The sequence below is a fragment of the Acanthochromis polyacanthus genome, chromosome 17, assembly GCF_021347895.1.
Source record: "Acanthochromis polyacanthus isolate Apoly-LR-REF ecotype Palm Island chromosome 17, KAUST_Apoly_ChrSc, whole genome shotgun sequence".
NCBI lineage: Eukaryota > Metazoa > Chordata > Actinopteri > Pomacentridae > Acanthochromis > Acanthochromis polyacanthus.
This window is the reverse complement of record NC_067129.1, coordinates 21,533,619-21,550,253: the sequence shown is the minus strand read 5'-3', so window position 1 is coordinate 21,550,253 and position 16,635 is coordinate 21,533,619. Positions and strand designations below refer to the sequence as shown.

At 40.9% G+C, this 16,635-nt stretch overlaps 1 protein-coding gene across 5 annotated transcripts in view; it reads right to left on the bottom strand.

The window, feature by feature from the left end:
* The window catches only part of LOC110958361 (protein turtle homolog B-like), a 171,085-nt gene that overhangs the window by 119,465 nt on the left and 34,985 nt on the right, over positions 1 to 16,635 (bottom strand). For all 5 annotated transcript variants that reach the window (XM_051937145.1, XM_051937147.1, XM_051937146.1 and 2 more), the window contains exons 2-3: positions 14,367 to 14,558; positions 1,449 to 1,595 (exon numbers count right to left, since the gene is read on the bottom strand). In XM_051937145.1, coding sequence (XP_051793105.1) covers positions 1,449 to 1,595; positions 14,367 to 14,558 — 339 coding nt within the window. The remainder of the gene's footprint in view (positions 1 to 1,448; positions 1,596 to 14,366; positions 14,559 to 16,635) is intronic.

Here is a 16,635-nt window from a genome sequence, read left to right as displayed (position 1 = left end):
ACTGGACTTTGATGCGTGTGTTTTCTTAATTGTACTGCCGTCTTGCAGCTAGAAGATCCCTGGTTCACACCCCGGCCTTCGCGGGCTCTCTCTGCATGGAGTTTGCATGTTCTCTCTGTCCATGCATGGGTTTTCTCCAGGCACTCCGGCTTCCTCCCACAGTCCAAAAACATGCTGAGGTGAATTGATAACTCTAAATTGTCTGTAGGTGTGAAGTGAGTGTGCTTGTTTGTCTCTATGTGTAGCCCTGTGATGGATTGGTGACCTGTCCCGGGTGTCCCCTGCCTTTACCCTAAGCGAGATGAGATAGACTCCAGCCCCGCCGCGACCCTAATGAGGATTAAGCGATGTATAGAGAATGAAGGAATGGATGGCCATCAGGACATCTTTAGTAACAGTATTACCTTTTAGACGAGGTACAGACAAGGTTGCTCTTGAAAAACTGAATGGAACCGTCTGATGTTGGGGCTCATCTTTGTCTTTTCACTTATATCACTGACGACTCTTTATGTCTGCATGACATGTTTTTGGACTCAAAGCAGTGTATTCTTACAAAAAAGCACATTTCTATCCCCTGTTGCTCTATTACATTAATATCTAGTGTGTGGATAATATAGTAAATAAAAAGGGTAGGAGACGGAACTCCTCTGATTTGAATTTGTCAAACACTCGTAAATTTTTAGATGCACTGCGTATATTCCAGTCTATCTGTCCCTTTGAACAAATAATTAGTATAGCATCGTAGTAATGCTAATAATAATATTGTGCAGTTCAGAAGAATCTTCCTGTTCAATTAGGTGATCACATATTTCATTCTAGTGTCCTTTGACAGTTAAGTCTCTTTTTGTGCTTTTTTGTCTCTCACTGTGATAAAATTGTATGCATTTGCATTCATTTGTGTCCATTTGTAGTGATTTTGTTTCTCTTTGTAGTTGTTTCATGTCTGCATGTGTCTCCTTGCAATCATTTTGCAATTCTTTGTGTTCAATCTGTGTTTCATTTTTCTGGTTAATGAGGTTGTTTTGTGACTCTTTCAGGCATTTTTTTCTGTGTTAATGGTCTTTCGCATCTATTTCCAGTCATTGTGATCCATGTTGAGGTAATTGTACGATTCTTTCTAGTTATTTTGCATCCCTTGTCAGTTGGTTCTACATTTCTTTGAAGTCAGCCATATGGACATGTGCCCAGTAACTTCAGTAGCTTGAGTAAAGCTTCCCCCGAAAAATCTCGCACAGTGAAAAAATAATGACACAAATAATTGTGATGGTTATTATCAGCCTCACATCTCACATGCATCTGATTCACATGTGATTTTTACAAAAACTCACCCGTCCACATGTGTACCGTATAGGTATCAATGTCAACCAGTGTCTACTAAATCACTGTCTCACAGCTCTGATCATTATACTGAACAGCTTGAATAATGGATGATGCCTGATGCTCCTTACCGTTGACAGTTAGATGCACCCAGCTGCCGTTGTGGAAGGTGTCATACTGCTGCTCCAGCATCAGCACCTTACACTCATACCAGCCCTGGTCGTCTGAACGCACATTCTCTATCCGCAGGGATGACTTGCCATGCAGACTGGCCCGGCCTGGCCGAGAGAGACGGAGTTGAGGCGTCAGCAGGAAGGGACACAGAGAGGTGAGCAGGACAGGTGGATTGAATTTAATGAAGGAAATGAAGGGACAGAAAGAGCAGGTGAGAGGTGAATGAGCAAAGAGGGGAGAGAAGAGAAACACCAGATGAATGTTAAAGAGAATATCAACCTTTGAACAGTTCAGATATAAATAGGCGAGGATCACAGAGTACACTGCGCTGTGTTAGCGTAGGTGTCTCAGGGTAACATCACAGTGCATAAGACCTGTGTCTAAACAAAGACACTGCAGCACAGTTAACCTGAAACACAGCATCAACGAAGGATAGCAACCGCAGTTGGATATGCATAGTGAAATCTGTCAATCAGGCCTCTGTGCGACTGAGATGTCCGCTTTTCCATGTGTGCGGCGGTCTATTTTGGAAATGCACTGAGGCAAGGACAGGTCATTACCTCCTTTGAGGAGTGGGAAGTGGCCAATATGTCAACACAAGAGCCCTTAGGGTTATGCAGGAGTCACAATCCATCATAACAGATACCAGCTTTTGACTTGGTGAGTGGAGTTAGGAATAGCTGCATTTTACTTTTACAGATCAAAAGCTAAAGAGGAAGGGAATTATGATGTTGGCAACTGGATCATAGCAGATGGTCATTGGCAATAAGGCCTAAACAAAGGGCTTTCAGGGAGCACTCGGCAGCTCAAAACATCAGCATTATCAAAGCCTGGCTCTCCCTCGTTAATCCCTTCTTTCTCCCCTATCCTCTCCACTTTGTGGGTATTCCTGACTAATTTTGTTTGCTCTCTTAAATTCCCTCTGCAGCATGACACACCAGGAAAGTATATCAGCTGCAATGGAGGCTGTCTCAGTGAGTTAAGGTAGGCAGTCAAAGTGATGTTTGTTCCCTAGCCTGTGTGTGTTTGTGAGAGAGAGTGTGTGTGTGTGTCCTGGTTAAGCTATTTATACATCAGATTATATTTGTCCAGCTTCCAACCATGTCTGTCTCCTCTCTAGGCTCAGTGGAAGGAACTGAGAGAGAGACTCCATGTAACTTATTGACTGTGAATAATGCATTTCATATTGCATACTGTGATGGTTTCTGTACTACTCCTCTGTTTGTTCTAACAGTACCTGCCCTTTGATTCCACTCATCTTTCTCTAAGTCTAAGAGTAAACAGTCTGCAACAGTTTGCTGGATGTTCTTTTTCAACTTGATGCAGTCATGCATAGAAAATAATGAAGAAAAAATCATGCATTAGTGTGTTGTATAAACACAGGCTACTGTATCACATGAGACCCTCGTTATTGTCCACTGCAATCCTGTAACTACCTTGTGAATGGGTGTGTGAATTCACATATAGGGAAATGTACAGTAAAGTAAATTTCAAACAGAACACAATAAAGGCTGTGTATTTACACACACCCGCCATGGCATCATTTTGATAAGCTTCTGCAATGTCACAGCATTTATTCCTGTCCAGAGTTGCATTCATTTTCTGCCAAGATCTTATATAGATGAAGAGAGAGTCAGACCACTGCAGAAAGTCTTGTCGAGCACATCCCAAAGATTCTCAACAGGGCTGAGGGCTGAACTCTGTGGAAGTCAGTCCACATGTGAAAATGATGTCTCATGCTCCCTGAACCACTAATTCGGAATGTGAGCCCCATTAATCCTGGCATCGTCATCTTGGTATTGGTTCATGCCATCAGGGAAGAAAAACTCCATTGATAGAAACACCTGGTCATTCAGTATATTCAGGTAGTCAGCTGACCTCATTCTTTGGGAACATAACGTTGCTGAACCTGACCAACCCCAGATCATAACCCTAACCCCCACAGGCTTTTAACACTAGCCATGATGACTGCATCACTTCATCTGCCTCATGGTTTTTTGACATGATGAAGACGTTGCAACAAATCCAAAAAGTCACGTAGAGATGGAAGGAAAATGGTTCCACGCTGTTGCTGTCTAGCAAAGGATGTGTATAAACTTATAAGCACCTAGCTGGAATGGGGACAAGCACTTACGGTGATTCCTGAAAAAACGAGTGGAGGACAGAAAGGTGAATTTGTGTTCAAAATAAGGCTGATGGCTGAACGTAAATAAAGGCTTTGTGGAACATCAATACACTTCACCATTGTCTGGCTAGGGTTTACTACATCATGTAGTAAGATCACAATCATGTGATTGTCAGCAGGGAGCTGACCTAGCGTTCACTTGTCATGGTTACAGTGTCACTGTGACGCCATATTGCAATGACACAGAAATCTTCAACAAATCCGTGGATCCAGCCAAAGTCTAAAGAGGTGGCACTGTGTCATTTGTGATCTTCCCTGAAAATTTCATCCAAATCTGTTATTCCGATTGTTAAGGAACCGGGCGGTTAGAACCCAAGCAGCAGGCAAACAGACGGGTGGGTGAATTAATAATAGGGTTTAATGACAAAACTTAACATAAACGCTCCATGTGAGGAGGCTCAGGGAAACAAACAGAACGGGAATGAAAACTAAACTAAAGGAGACGGACCAGTCGGCCGTGGAGAGAACGAAACTAAACTAAACAGAAGGAAACTCACAAAAATGTCCGGGGGGAAGTTGAAGACGGAAGAGGCGAGAATATCCAGGTGTTGGCAGACAGCGAGTAATCCGAACAGGGAATCCCAGTCAATGGCCCAGCATTGAGCTGTGGAAAGAGCCAGGCTTTTATGCAGTGCTGATTGTTAATCAGGGCCAGCTGCGCTCCTTCGCAGCTGTCATTAATTACGCTGAGAGCCAAGCAGGAGAGGGAGGAGCCCTGACACCGTTTTTGAGCAATATTGTGCACAGACAAAAGGATTCAAGTATGCCGATCGTCACATAACTCCAACGCCTTCCTTGATGAAGTAATTACCTAATGGAAGGCTTTTACCTATTTGCTTAGTTAAATCCAGGTGTATTGGACAGGCAGTGTATTGTGTCGTCGTGTCCATTTTTAGCAGTGTGAGCCACAGTAGCTCTTCTGTGGGATCAGACCACACAGACCAGTGTTTGCTCCCCACACACTTCAGTGATGTGTGTCAAGAGCAAAGACTTCCTTTATGCTGCTCAACAGCTGTCTTTGGGTGCCTTTGAATAACTTTTGTCAATGATTCTCTGAACCAATTGTCCATCCATCATTGCTCTTGCCAAAGTTGCTCAGGTCCTTATACTGCCCATTTTTCTTGCTTCCAACATATTAACTTTAAGAACTGGCGGTTCAGTTGCTGCCTTCTGCGTTGGAACCCTTGACAGGTGCCATTGCAAAATATAATCAATATTATTCACTTCACTTGTCAGTGGGTTATACTGTTGTGATGTATTGTTTCTGTTAACTGTTCACAGTTTCAATGCCATACCAGGCAGCACAGCACAATGGACAAGTACCTGAAGAGAAAACACACATCACACGGTCTACCAGAATAGCTCCTCAGTTTTAACAACGATCACAAGGACATCCCTTGTGTTAACACGGTTATTAACACATTAGTACCGAAATGAACAAGAATAATAATTAACAAAAACATGCACAGTAGTGTGATTCCATGCACAACCTATTAAAAAAACTTTACAAAATTCTGCAGACTAAGGTGAAGATTTGCTTCACACCAAGTGTTATATGACGTTTACAAGACATCTATGTGGCAGCAATTAACAAGAATCCCCACTGTAAAACATTACATCCATTTAGAAGAGAATAAAGCTGTCATACAGATGGCTGTTGTGTAGCTGAACAGAGCATATTTTCATCAAACTGTCTGTGTGCCTGCCTTTTAGATCTGAACCATGGATGATGTCATCTCAGTGCAATCCAGCCCTTACAGATTCTCGTTTGAAACTATAGCAAGTAAGTATAAGTCTCCATACAGTCCATGTCATAGTAAATACAGTCCCTCCATAGTTAACTAAAGCTAAATAAGAAACTGGTTGCAAATAAGAAACTGCTAAAATACACCAACTGCAGCAGTTGTGTATGATTGCTGCTTATAACTATACAAATTATCCTGTATCTAGAATTTAAACTATGGAAATCTCCATCCATGAATCCATTTTCTGCACCGCTTAATCCTCATTAGGGTCATGGGGGGCTGGATCCTATCCCAGCTGACTTAGGGTGAAGACAGGGGACACCCTAGACAGGTCACCATCTATCACAGGGCTACATATAGAGAGAAACAATCACGCTCACATTCACACCTACATACAATTCAGAATTACCAATTAACCTTAACATGTTTTTGGACTGTGGGAGGGAGTACCTGGAGAAAACCCACGCATGCACTGGGAGAACATGCAAACTTCATGCAGAAAGATCCTAGGAAAGCCGGACATGAACCGGGGATCTTCTAGCTGCTAAGCGAAAGTGCAGACCACCAAGCCACTGTGCAGCCCAGTATGGAAATCTAATTCCTGGACATTGCAATTGTTCTTGCTCTTACATATTTTGTGCTGGTAATATAAAGCCAGGAAGATTCAGTGGTGCACTGCATGATACAAATAGCTGCAATATGTAGCCACCGTCTTTCAACTTACTTTCCTCATTGATAGGACAGTGGTGTGCAGAGTACACTAAGAACTGTTTTATTTTCTCTTCTATAGGGGCGATAGGAGCTGCATCTCATAGACCTTTAGAAACTGTAAGTTCAGTCTCATCAACCTGCTGTGATTTAGGGTTGAGAACTATTTTTAGCATTTATGATTTATCCCAACATACAAGCACCACTGCTGACTGAGGTGAGAAGTCACTAAAGGGCTTTGGTGGCATTTAAGAGAACCCTCTCCACTCTCTCTGGTCTTGTTTTGTATCCATACTTCATTAACTGCTCTCAAAAGCAATTATGTCATTGTCACACAGAAAACCCAGTGTGGGCAAACCTCACAAAAGCCATCGCTATCAGTAGTGATCTCAGAAGAATCTAACAGTAATGAATAATTTCAAAGAGCAGAGCAGAAGATGTACCTCTGCAAACTAACATGACAGGATATGAGGAATCTTCTTGTATGGGTAACTGAAGTGAGACTCTCTGCTAGAGATATACGAATTACCAGAGAAGAAAAGTGATTCCCTGATGCACTGAATAATCGTCACTAGTGAAATGAGGTGATGAATCAAATCTGAAGAGGTCTTACACCTACTGAAGGGTATCTCCTACCATTATAAGATCATGGTATGGCAGCTAAGCCAAATTGATTTTTTTTTTAAATGCTGAGCTTTCTACTGCTACAGTGAGGAAGATTTTAATCATAATGCACATCTGGAAAACAAAACCCCTTGCAGTGTATTTGGACTTCCCAGCACCATTTAGTCACAGCACCTTGGCCATCCAGAAAGTAAGCAGAAACCCAGAACTGAGACATGCACACATGCAGTTAATTTCAGGTAAAGTTTCTCTTAACTACATATTGTTCTTTGAAAAACACAAAGCTGTCTATTACACTCTCCTCTGTCTTGTTTCATGAATTGTTTACATATAGTTTGTGATATTTGCGTACACTTAACTAGTTCCTTCAGAGTTCCAGCTGAGAGGCCAAATCCATGAGAAATATCATTCAACAATAAAAAAATGAAACATGATTATTTTCTGGAGTTGATTAGAAAGATTACATTTTTTTTAACCAGACAACAGTCTGATGTTTTCTGTTTTTGACCAAATTACTTACACTGTTAGCCTAGCCGCGCTAGACAACCCACGGCAACGAATTTAATTCTCTGCCAGGGTGGGTCTAGTTACCCTCCATAAGGCTCGAGACTGGATTCTCCTAAAACTGGCCGGACCAATCACCATGAAGTGTAGAGTCAGAAGGCGGGCGTAACTAAGTGACGACAGAGGCGCGACGATTCTGACAGAAACAACCGGCGCAAGATAAACAGTTATCTTTCGACTCGGCTTTGGCCACAGCCCTTAAAGATTTGAAGCTAAAATTCAACTTGAAAGATAAACAAAGGACGGCACTGAAGTGTTTCATTGAGAAGAAAGACATATTTGGACTTATGCCGACAGGATATGGCAAATCCTTAATATACCAGTTGGCTCCGCTGGTTGGGAAGCTAATGGGACTTAGCCACAATCCGCCGGCGCTCTAGGAACTACGTCAGCCTATTCGTTGCACTGATTGGTTGTATACCTACCCAATTGCTGCAGAGTGATTTGAAAGACAACCTTTTAGCCCATCTCCCTCCCTGTTGAGCAGCCCCAGACCCTTGTGCCTTCAGAACATGGGTCTACCGCAGCTAGGCTATTACACTGTGACAATCAGTGTAATACAAACAACTAAGAAATATCCCTGTCAGAAACTAAACTAGTGCAACATTCTTGTTACATTTATGCTTAAAATGGATTTTAGCAGGCAGAAATTCTGAAACTGAAAATGTTTGCGCATTTCTCCGTCTTGTTTTGCAGTTGTTTGATGAAATCATTTAAACCACAGTTGTTAAGAATATAAAAATAGTTCAAAGAAAAACCACAAAGCCGCAAATACAAGTGCTCCAAATGTTGCTGAATCAAGTACAGCGAGAGAGTGCAGTTTTTTATACCTGTGACAAACTTACTAAGTCCTACAAAAGATAGAATTACAGACATTGTGCAGTGAATATGTCATTGATCAACCAGGTTAATTTAGTGTAGATACTGCTGAATAATCCCTCAGTAATATTTTCAGTGTTGTTTCTCTGCACCTCATCAAACAGAGTTGGATATAAAAATATTTAAATGCAAAATACTGTATTTCGGCTTTCATTTAAAATATTCTGCTGATGCATGAGCAAGAGGATTCATAATTCACAAAGTGATCAAAAGTGTAATTCAAATGGCTGTTCAATTCACAGTTGGAATGTACAGTATACAGAGGAACTACCCAGACCATGCGGTGTCCACACACATTGTAAATGAAAAGAGCAACATCCCTACGGCAGCAAACGCAGCAATCAGCAGGACTTTTGTTCATTGATATAATTATGACATAAGCCCAGCTGTTCCTCCAATCTTTCCCATCCTATTCAGTCAGTCCATTCCCACTCCATGTCTCTTCTATCAGCTTCCTGCAGTCAACACATGGCAGTCTGTCACACAACTGTACTCATCATGATTGGCGTAAACTGTGATAACATAAGAGGACTTGCCTTGGGCCCACATTTTCATTGTCCCATGGAGTTTCCTATGGTGCTCTGGGCTGACCTGTTACTGTTGAAACGATGTTCATTAAAGGCAGTGCTACTGATATAGTGTAGTTTGCTAAGGTCTTCATACTATGTTGACTTTATATGTGGAAAAAAAACTTCAACGTTTGGGATGACAGATTGATTTGGGCTCTTCCAAAGTCTCATCTTCTGTAAAGGTGTCCATTTAGGATAAGACTACAAACCAAAAAGATCACCACAGTTTATCTAAACCATGCATGCTTCCCATTAATCTGGAAAAAAGGGAATTATCCTTTAGATTAAGGCTCATTAATGTGTTGTGTGTCTGTGTCCTGTAGGCTACGCATGATGTAAATTGCATCATCCATCTAAATTCATATGATGTTCACTGATCAGTCCAAAATTTGTACCAGCAGACGGTCCACACTACAAGCACGCCAGCTCTTCATTTTTGTAGTGCCTAAAACAAATATTTGGTGTGAGGAGTGGATGTACCAGGAGATTCTCGGCCATCCACAGGGCGACTGCGGGGTCAGGTGGTAAAGCGGGTTGTCTAGTAATCATAAGAGTACTTGTTCGATCAGTGGCCCCGTCGCCTTCCGAAGTGCTCCTGGACAAGACACTGAACCCAAAGTTGCTACCGATGGCAGGTAAGGACCCTGCATGGGAGCTCTGCCATCTATGATGTGTGAATGTGTGTGTGCATGGGAGGCATCGTAAAGCGCTTTGAGCACCAGTAAGGCAGAAAAGCACTTTGCAAGTGTAGACCATGAACACACCTTTGTAGTTCATCACTAACAGAGTAATTGGCTTCGGATATGCTTTGATTTTCCAAAACACAGTAGGAAGTTCTAAATTCTGCAGAAATCCTGTGCGATGTCCGCCAGTTGTGCTTGCCTCAGAAATATTTACCGCCACTCTGTCACTGCCTAATCTGTAATGGTACGTGTCCACAGGGCCATTTTCATATGAGCGTACAACTCGGACAAATGACTGATAGCTGCTCTTCAACAGGAATCAACACAGGAGTCCCCCTCATATGGTCATACAAACATTAGTCGCATCTGATTGAGCGGCAAAATTTTATTTGGAGGTTGCCTGCTCCTGGATTTCAAATCGGACCAATATTGCAGCTCGCTTGAAAACTTTCCCTTTTATGATGAAATCTGTTGAGCGAAATGGTTTTCTGAAAATATATGAACCAAAAAATAAGCTATGTAGTTGCTGAATCCGTCCTCAATTTAGATTAAACGTTTTACCAAAGTCACACTCTTAATTTGCATAAAGTATACGGCAACTATATGTAAATGAGGGCGGGCAATGCAATGTCCCATCTCTCAAAATACAATATAATGCTACCAGAATGCAATGTAGGGCACTTCACATAGATGGGAAGTGTTGAAGTAACGGATGTTGTGATCTCGTACAATAAGCAGAGCAATGCGACTGTCTGTGCAGACTGGTGCTGTCAAGCGGTCACATGAGATAGGTGATGAGTTTGGCTTTATTCTACAAACAGTTCCACAGGAGTTTTTGTGCTGAACAATTTCTGGCAGAGAACAGCAATTTCCTGAGATGGGAGCTAACTCTGGTTGCCTGACAATGTCTTCTAGCAAAGAAACAGTCCAGCACATAGCCTCCTGTACATTTTTGCTCATACAGAGTTGCTGCAGGATGGTTTCTATTACCTTCAGACAGGATTAGACTGGCTGTTTTCCCACTTCTAGTTTTTGTGCTAAGCTATGCTAACCTTGCCTTGGCTGCCCTCTTTTATTGAGCTTTTCATCTTTCAACTGTCCAACAAAATGCAAAAAAGTGTAAATTCTAAAATTTCTAAGGCAGTTTCAAGGTGAGAACTATTTCTTTAATAGTATTTTATGAGTATGAACCTTGTCATTGTTTTGTTTCTGCTTATTTTAACAGAAAATCTACATTCAAATAGTTTTGAATCTGAGGCTTAAATATTCTGCAGAACTTTGACAGAAAAAGAGCTGATTTTTAAGCATCAAGAAATGTCTGCCAGCACAAGAAGTTTGAAAATGATCCCATTCTTCTGAACCAGCTTGGAGATCCTTCATGATGATAGCAAACATTCAACAACGTAATCTTGGACCAATTCCTTCTGTTTATTCATTGTTCACTGTCCATGCATTTCCTTTATCATCTTCAGTTTCTATTGCCTGGCTATCAGTGCTCATTTTTCCTCTCTGCTCAGTGATGTTTTCCCTCTTTCGCTTTATAAAAAAGAAAGACAATGTCTTGTTTGAGACCAGGGCCAGACAGGAGTCTGTTTGTGGCTCGACTCATTAACTCCTTGACACCAGCGCAATCTAAAACGGGTACAATGTAAACCTCTATGTATCTCAGTAGCACTGACCTTGACCTGTGACTTCCATAATGCATTTTAATGGTCTAAGTGAAGCACAGTGGAATGGTCTGTCAGCCTACATCTGTCTATAGAACTCCAGATATCTCAAAAATACAGTAAGTTGTAGTCTTCCTCTGTAGGCCAAGCGGAAGTTGAACTGTCCCTCACAACCAGCTGGCTGTGTGTGTCTGACAATAATTTGAGTTTTCATTTAGTATAATAGTATGACATTAATTATTTACAAATGCTGCAAAAGCTGAACAAAATCTGAATTAACACAACACTTGAAGAATTTCAGAGTACATAAAAAAATTACATACCTTTCATAATAAGATGCTGTTGAAACCCAACCTTAAAGGAGCTGAATTCAAACAGTTTGCTTAAGCTGAGAGTGAATTAACAAAACATACCTAAATCTTCATTTCAACTGCTTGACAGTTCAGTGCTGTTTACTGATACCTTCTAGATTTCAATTTTGTTCTCGACAGAACAGCGTGAATTGTTTCTGTCCTCCGGCACTTTGGGTTACATTCATATCCTACTGCTCTGGTCTAACCATCCCTTCCCAAAGTCAGCAATCTGAAGGGCACTTAGCGATCTAATCAATGAAGACAAAGTGTGCAAGGATACAGAAAGATTACACAAAGCTCCTGTATTTTTACCGCAATCTCCTACTCTGTCAGACTATTTTTCTTCCTGCTGCAGGTGGCAGATTGGATAAGCAGTGTAAAGGACACTTAAAAGAGAAACCTTTTCCTGTATCTGATGCAGACTGTGGTCAATTAGTCAGCTGTCTCTCAAACTTATCTACAGATTAATATCTACACTGTTAATAGCATTTTTTTCTCATTAGAGTCAAGATATTTTGGAAAATATTTAAATGTTTGCAATACATCATAAGTACAAAATATTTAACCTTACACAATCTGGACGCTAGTTTGCAGTTTACTGAAACAGGATATTGGAGAAACTTGTGGATATTAGATTACAAGCACAAGAGATTGCTATAAAATCTACTCTGGAGCATTGATTGCGGTTCTGTGAAGCTTTACTGCATTTAATAGCATTTAACATCAACATGCTACCATGCTTGTGTTTAGCAAGTACATTCAACAAAAATATAAATGCAACACTTGTTTTTGCTCCCATTTTTAATGAGATAAACTCAAAGATCTAAAACGTTTTCCACATACACGATATCACCATTTCTCTCAAATATTGTTCACAAATCTAAATCTGTGATAGTGAGCACTTCTCCTTTGCTGAGATAATCCATCCCACCTCACAGGTGTCCCATGTTCAGTATTAATGTCATACAGTGTTGTCCAAAATAGTGGATAAACAAAAATTTTAAAAAGCACAAAAAGTAAGCATCACCAAAGCTGGTTTCCATACTGCACATTTTAACCAAATTTCTAGAAAATCTATTAAACTAAATGCAAATTAATGTGTTTCCATCCATTACAGTCATGTAACTATCATGAGTTACTCTGTTGAGATGGATGAGCTGGTGGTGTTTATTCTCCAATCAGAATTCAGATGAAGTTGAGTGTGAATCGCATCAAAAAACATTATGAATATGACATTACGTGTGTTTCTGTGAAGAAGATCACAGTTTGCTTGTTGTCTCTCCAATGGAGCTGTTTCTATACTGCCAAAAAAATGTAATAGATTGATAATGTCTATAAAGACAATAATACTCATCCAATTGGTACCTTCAAAAGCTGGAGAAAATGGAACATCAAGCATCTAATAGTTGTTGACATATTTCAGTCAGGGCCAGAGTGGCAGATCATTCAACCGACCAATACACTGAAGCTGGCATCCCATCAGGTCATAAATTAGAAAAGTTTCTGTATAACTATGTAAATCAAAATGAATATCTACAAATCTACTAGGATAGAGCAGTCATCTACTGTTATGGGTGTCTGTGTAGGTTCTCATTCATCCAGGTCATGGTTATCCAAAGATGTTTAAATCAATCCACTGGACTTGAAGAAAGTTCCTTGAAGACGTTTCACCTCTCATCTCTGAAGAAGCCTCTTGGATGAGAGGTGAAACGTCTTCAAGGAACTTTCTTAAAGTCTAGTGGATTGATTTAAACAACTTTGGATCCTGTTATGGGTGTTTCTGACAGGAATGTGTAACGGTTTGGGGGACCAAACGAAATAACAAGAAAAGCACTCAGCCAAGGCTGCTCAGTCGTTGTATGATTTCCGACGACAAATTAAAAAAATCTGTGGTCTGTAGCGGTCGATTTGCAGTAGGATCACAATCATGTGAGCGTCAGCAGGCAGCTGATGTAGTGTTCACTCATAGTCATAGTTACAGCTATCTCACTGTGAGATAGCTGTGCCACTATCTCGCTACTCATACTTTGGTTGTTCCCATCATGTCTCTTGACAGTACAACACTTGCAAAAACATTGCACTGCAAACTCAGACACACTTAGAGAAGAAGCTAACATATATTCAAAGACAATGTACAGAGAAACAAGACAGCTCTGACAGTGCCAAAAGAACTTATAGAGAACGATCAACACACAAAAAGACAAAAAAAGAACAATTTCTTCTGTAATACAATTATTTGAATACAATTTTGGAAAGATTGTTCAACAGACTCTTCATTGTAAAAAATAAAATAAAATTGGTTCATCAAAATAATTTCAATAACAACAAATTCACCACTGAAGTCAAAAACAGAAGCCTTCAAGAAGCAATACTAATTTCAGCATTGGATTTACAGGGCAATGACGCGCAAACTGACTGAAGTGTGTCCAGTTGAATGTAAAGAATTTAGAGCTCTGACATCCATCTGTTATCGCTCCAGACAAGAAGTAACTTGTTGTGTGAACACATTTTATATTTGCCCTTCACCTCAATAACATGGGGAAAGGTTATAGAATATTAAATGGCAGAACATGAAACTTAAAATTATGTTTTCAAATCATTTAATTAAAAAAAAAAAAAAAGCCTAAAAATATTATGACAGTGCCAATTCAAGGGAGTGGATGATGTCAAAAGAAGCCCTAAAACTACAGGAGGAAAAATTTTCATGGTCAACCAGAACTGGAGGAACACTTCATTAAGATCAGCTCTGTACATGTTCACTCGTGCTGCCTGTAGAAGGATAAGTCCTTGCAGATTGTGGCAGAGAGCTAGCAGTACTAAAGTTCACATTTTATTCACCTCACTTTACTCCTTTGCATGAATTCAGAATTTTTAATGTGAGTGTATTCACCATCTTACCAGCATACTCTGGGTCCACGTGAGGAGGGTAGAAGCGAAAGTTGATGAAAAAGGGGATGGGCATTCCATACTTGAACCACTCCACCACATAGGGCTGGCCGTTCAGGGGGTGGGACACGTCGCATCCCAGGATGACGTTCTCTCCTGCACGTGCCGTCACAAACTGAGGCTCCTCTCGCACTCCGTGGGCACCTTAGGAAAAAACATGCACAGGTCAGTCACAAATTACAATGTATAGTTTGGATGCAAATTTGTGATAAAAAATTGACTACCTTAACAATCAACAACGGATTCATTGTTAAAAGCATGAAATTCAGTGGACGTTTTTCCATAATGCTAATAAAGCCATCTGTAACCGTGACCACCTAAGCTTGCCTCTAATTTGACCCAGTTACATTAGTAGCTATGACTACAGGAATGTTGCCCTGGCAGACGTCATTCCCTCATCCCCAGCTATCGGCTGCTAAAGATGTGTCTATTATGAGCTAGCACCCATTGCTAGCTTAAAATCCCACAATGATCAGCCACACAAATACCAAAAACCACTTCCCCTATCCAAAACAATTTAAGCACCAACACAACATAGCTGAAATACCAATCAAAACAGTACTCATTCAACAGTATGGATTTGAACATTAACATTCCTATTGTTCATTACCTTTGCCAAAACAGAACTGCCTGTAGTCCGAGTGTCTCATTGGGTCACTATAGTATAAAACACTACAAATGAGCTGCAACCTTCCACAGTAAATAACCTATAATGTTATTATTCTCTTTGCAGTGGTACAATGTCAAAATACTGCTCATATCACTATACTAAACACCTACCAGGAACCGTTTTCCACAATTTACAGTTACAGAATCAATTAACCTGACTGCCACAGTTAGCATTTAGACAACAAAGAGGTGAGCTACTTTCATGGACATTTGCCGGTGGTCAGCAAACACACCTGTAACTCCATCTCATTAAACAGTAAGAGACTGCCTTCTCTTCTGCTTTAAAGACAAGTAAAGGAATTGAACAATATTTGGTGTGTCTCTGCAGTCTGATAGGAACTCTGTAGCGTTCAATACCGATTATCCAGCAAGTCTTATAGGATGGAAAGTCAACAAGCATCAAAGAGGCAGAGATGGGACTCACCACCTCTGGTCAGAACTTTCAGAATGAATTGGGCATGAGGAGATTTGTGAGTTGGGTCTTTAGCCTTGAGTTGATGTGACAGGCCTTGAACCCTGGCAGTCATATGCACAACTAATGATTTGATCAGATGTGTTCAACTAGATCAGTGGGAACCGTGGACTGTGACTAAAACTCTAAACGTCACGATCTGAACTTCTGGTCAGATCTCCCACTCTTGCATATTAATACCACCGGCAGTCATGCTATAATCAAATGACAGCCTCATATTTCTTGAGTCACCTAATTCTCAGCCCCTCACTGAAAAGTTTTTCCTAATCTTGAGGCTATCGTGACATGAGCCAATTTGACATGAACAACACAGGTGTCTGGTAAGCTCATTCCACCAGTTTAACAGAAACACCACATTAGCGATGGTTCAGATTAGGAAGAAAAATAGCAAGGCCGTGTTCAGAAAGAAACAGACTTCCACCCAGTAAGTGAGTGTTTGTGTGAGATAACACAAACATGTGATTAGCTCCAAGCTCCATCACTCAGGATGGCAAAGAGTGCCAGTGACAAATCCAATGCAGAGCCAAGGCCAGTGGGTTGAGAAAAGCAAGATTAACAGCACTTGCAGACACATGAATGTGATTTATCTCAATACAATCTTTTTTCATCTCATTCATCTGACAGAATGTGAGCAGACACAACATGAAAGAGGTAATGTGACAGTAATGCCCTTGATGTTCAATAATACCTGGACCTTTAACCCTTTTCTGAAAGAATTGACTGTTCGCTCTGTGATGGAGCAATCCCAGTCAGACTGTGTGTCTGTGGGCTAGCTGCTGGACGCTCACATTGATCCCAGGCTAATTACTATGTTGCTGGGCCTTATGAGCGGAAACCCGGTGTGGTAGCATTTTACCAGTCGATACAGCTAATCAGATGTACTCACTGCTCATCCCTCTGTGGCCTGCAAGGAAGCCAGGCAAGCAGATAGGTTCTTCTGCACACCGATGATGGCCTGCTGCCTGCCTTGCCTCTCATTATTGAACTCAAACAGTGTAAGGCAATGTGTGCACAAGAACCTAACGGCACTTCATCTATCACATCTGCAAATAACCAAGGCAAGGACAAATCACTGTTACA